Source organism: Apaloderma vittatum, unplaced genomic scaffold, assembly GCF_000703405.1.
Source record: "Apaloderma vittatum isolate BGI_N311 unplaced genomic scaffold, ASM70340v1 scaffold4881, whole genome shotgun sequence".
In the NCBI taxonomy this organism is placed as follows: Eukaryota; Metazoa; Chordata; class Aves; order Trogoniformes; family Trogonidae; genus Apaloderma; species Apaloderma vittatum.
In genome coordinates, this window is record NW_009699431.1 from 15,767 (window position 1) to 18,510 (window position 2,744).

At 39.9% G+C, this 2,744-nt stretch overlaps 1 protein-coding gene across 1 annotated transcript in view; it reads right to left on the reverse strand.

Moving 5' to 3' along the window:
• ADSL (adenylosuccinate lyase) overlaps positions 1-1,722 on the reverse strand; it is a gene marked incomplete at its 5' end in the record, with an annotated part of 15,583 nt that extends 13,861 nt beyond the window's left edge. The window contains 3 exons of the mRNA XM_009878352.1: positions 245-448; positions 923-958; positions 1,665-1,722. Coding sequence (XP_009876654.1) covers positions 245-448; positions 923-958; positions 1,665-1,722 — 298 coding nt within the window. The remainder of the gene's footprint in view (positions 1-244; positions 449-922; positions 959-1,664) is intronic.
• Positions 1,723-2,744: the final 1,022 nt, after the last annotated feature.

Consider the following 2,744-nt stretch of genomic DNA (forward strand, 5'->3'; position numbering starts at 1 on the left):
GAGCATCTGTCAATGTTTAGCAGCCAGCACAGCCCTAATCCTTGACAGAAGGCAAGAGGAGCTTGCCTTCCCAGGGTAGCAAGGAAAAAGGACATTTACCTTCAACAGCAGAACTAATATAAAGGTCTGAAAAATCTATTTAACATTGTTTTATAAAGAAATCTTCAGGAAGAGCTATCAAGTAAGCAACCGTAACATTCTTTTGCCCTGCTCTGCAGGCAGGAAACTGAAAACACAGTATTACCGTATTATCCCCTACGTAGCAGGAAGTTGCTCCAAGATGAATGATGGCTGCAGCTTTTGGACAGCAGTGGGCAAAGGTGTGAACGTGGGCCATCACATCATGACGCAGCTTCTTCTCTTCTTCTGCTGCCATGTTGAAGTCAATGTTGTCCAGGTTTGCCTCCATCTCCTGTATCTGCTCATCTGTGATAGGAAGCCCAAGTGACTGCAAAGGGAAAAAACCATCAAGAGCTGTAACAGTAAATGCTTTCATTCTAGAGTTCTCCAACCTTTTCCAATAGGATAGGACAGTGTACGTGCCTAGGTGTTCCCCTTGGGCTTCACGCTTTCTTCAGTTATGTAACATCCCTGTGACGATTACAAAAATCAGATGTGTGGGGAAAAATGATATAAACCAGTATGAACTTCCTTTAATGAAATCTACCCTTTGGGTAAAAAACAATCCAGGTACCATGTGACCAGATAGTTTGTGTCAAGAAGAATTCTTCGGACCACCATAAGACCTACACAACTGTAAATAGCAGACTTAAACATATGGAAAGGTCCATACAATTACATCTTTCCAAAAATCCTAAAGCTCTTCATTTCAGTCTGAATCTGGAAGCTTGGCATATCAGTTACTTGATATGGAAACAGGACATAAATACTCCTAGTTCATGCTCAAAAATATTTGCTAAACCTTTTCAGCAAACTGACTTAAAAATAGAGTAAAATACTGTACCACAGAATTATACACTGGTATAAGTCTTGCACAGCTCAAGATAATTAAGCTGAGAAAATGTCTTTTCCTGATACTGAATGTTAAAAGTCTTACAATGAACACAGCATTACTGCCTTTTCCAAATTAAAATGTTATTGCCTTGTGCATTAGTAACTAGAAGTCAGCAACCAGGAAGCTTCAAGGACACAAAGTATTTACAAAGCGGGTTCTGTTCAGAATCAAACTGACTGAAAAAATATTTTGCAGATGAGGAATCTGGAACTAGAAAAGACAGCAAGCAAAGCAGATGTGTCTTCAAGGTCCTCATCAGGTAATTACTACCCACACAGCTTAAAATACGACACTGCAAGTGTATACACAACCCTGAGTGTCCACATAGATGAGGAAAAGCACCTGGCCCCAGAATGTTGTCTTCGAGGTGTGCTGATACAGACCATAATTGCCTGAAAGCACACAGGCAACTCAGCAGGCCAAGATAAAGATCTCATGCCTTGTTCATGCATCCATGATCTGCTGGGAAAAGCTGGCCACAGTATGCAGTTGTTAACGGCCATACAGTGAGGAAAGAAATAAACTCCCCCAAAAGGGACTACTTGTCACAGGAATACATGCAAGGTAGGGTAGTGCCAAGGCAAATGCTGCGTGTCCACAAAGATCACGAGGCCTCTTCCCTCTCAGTTTTTCCTGATATTGATGTTACCTCAGGAACAAAGCGATCGAATGTCCTTCGAACTTGTTTACCTAAGTAGGAAAACGACCTGAGGGAGAACACAGGGTTTACTCCAAAGCATCAGAGGTCAGTGACACGCTCTCTGGATTCTCTGTTTAAGATGTTGTTCTTCCAAGACTTTTCCAATACGTTGATGTGTGCTCTAACAACTACGACTGTTCATTCATCCCTATTGCTAAAGGGCACAGCAGAGCGGGCAGATAACATGGAACATCTCCTGCAACCAGAATGACAACCCTGGGCTGCTCGTCTAATAAAGAATACATGACAGAAAAATAATGGAATCTAAACTGGACAAAGAAAATAGACTGAGGTCTACTATAGGCTCTTATAAGAGAGAAATCATTCAGATTTCACATGTGCAAAACACTTCATTAGTCAGTTTGATGCTGCACAATGTCAAAGCTACTTCTACAAGAAGGAAGAGCTCCATGCAATTTGTACTTGACTTTCAGATAATGTATTAATTAGGTCAAGAGCTCAAGATTCAAAAAAACCAAACCAACGAGGTGCTAATAGAGTATCATAATACAAATGAATTTATGCTAAAAAAAAATTAAACTAGGCTTTTGGGGAGGGTATAAACTCACACACTTCAGCTCATAACCCAGACTTTAACTACTGTCAGTCGCGAAAAGTTTAAGAAGCTCTCCGTTACTAACCACACGCTTTGCTGAGTCTCCTAGCATTGCTGGTGACAAGGAACAAAATGCTAAGTGTAAGCATTTTTCTGTCTAATCCAGTTTCCAGTGAAATAATTTTTCAGTTCTTATTTCACATATTCCAAATCGACTATTCAAAAATTTCTCCTATAAGCAGGATGAGTACTGAAATAAGTTACCTGGGCCTGTACTTAACCTAAAACTTCACTGCTAAACTGCATGCCCCCTCTTTTACTACTCTGCTGTAGCTTTCAGAAAACCTTAGCAGATCTTCTTAATATTGTGATTTATACAGAATAGGAATAAGTATGGCCCATAGCTCATTCATTACTTCTTTTTTTAAAGAACCTAGGAAGAAATATATATTTTCAATAAAAACGAGTGGAGA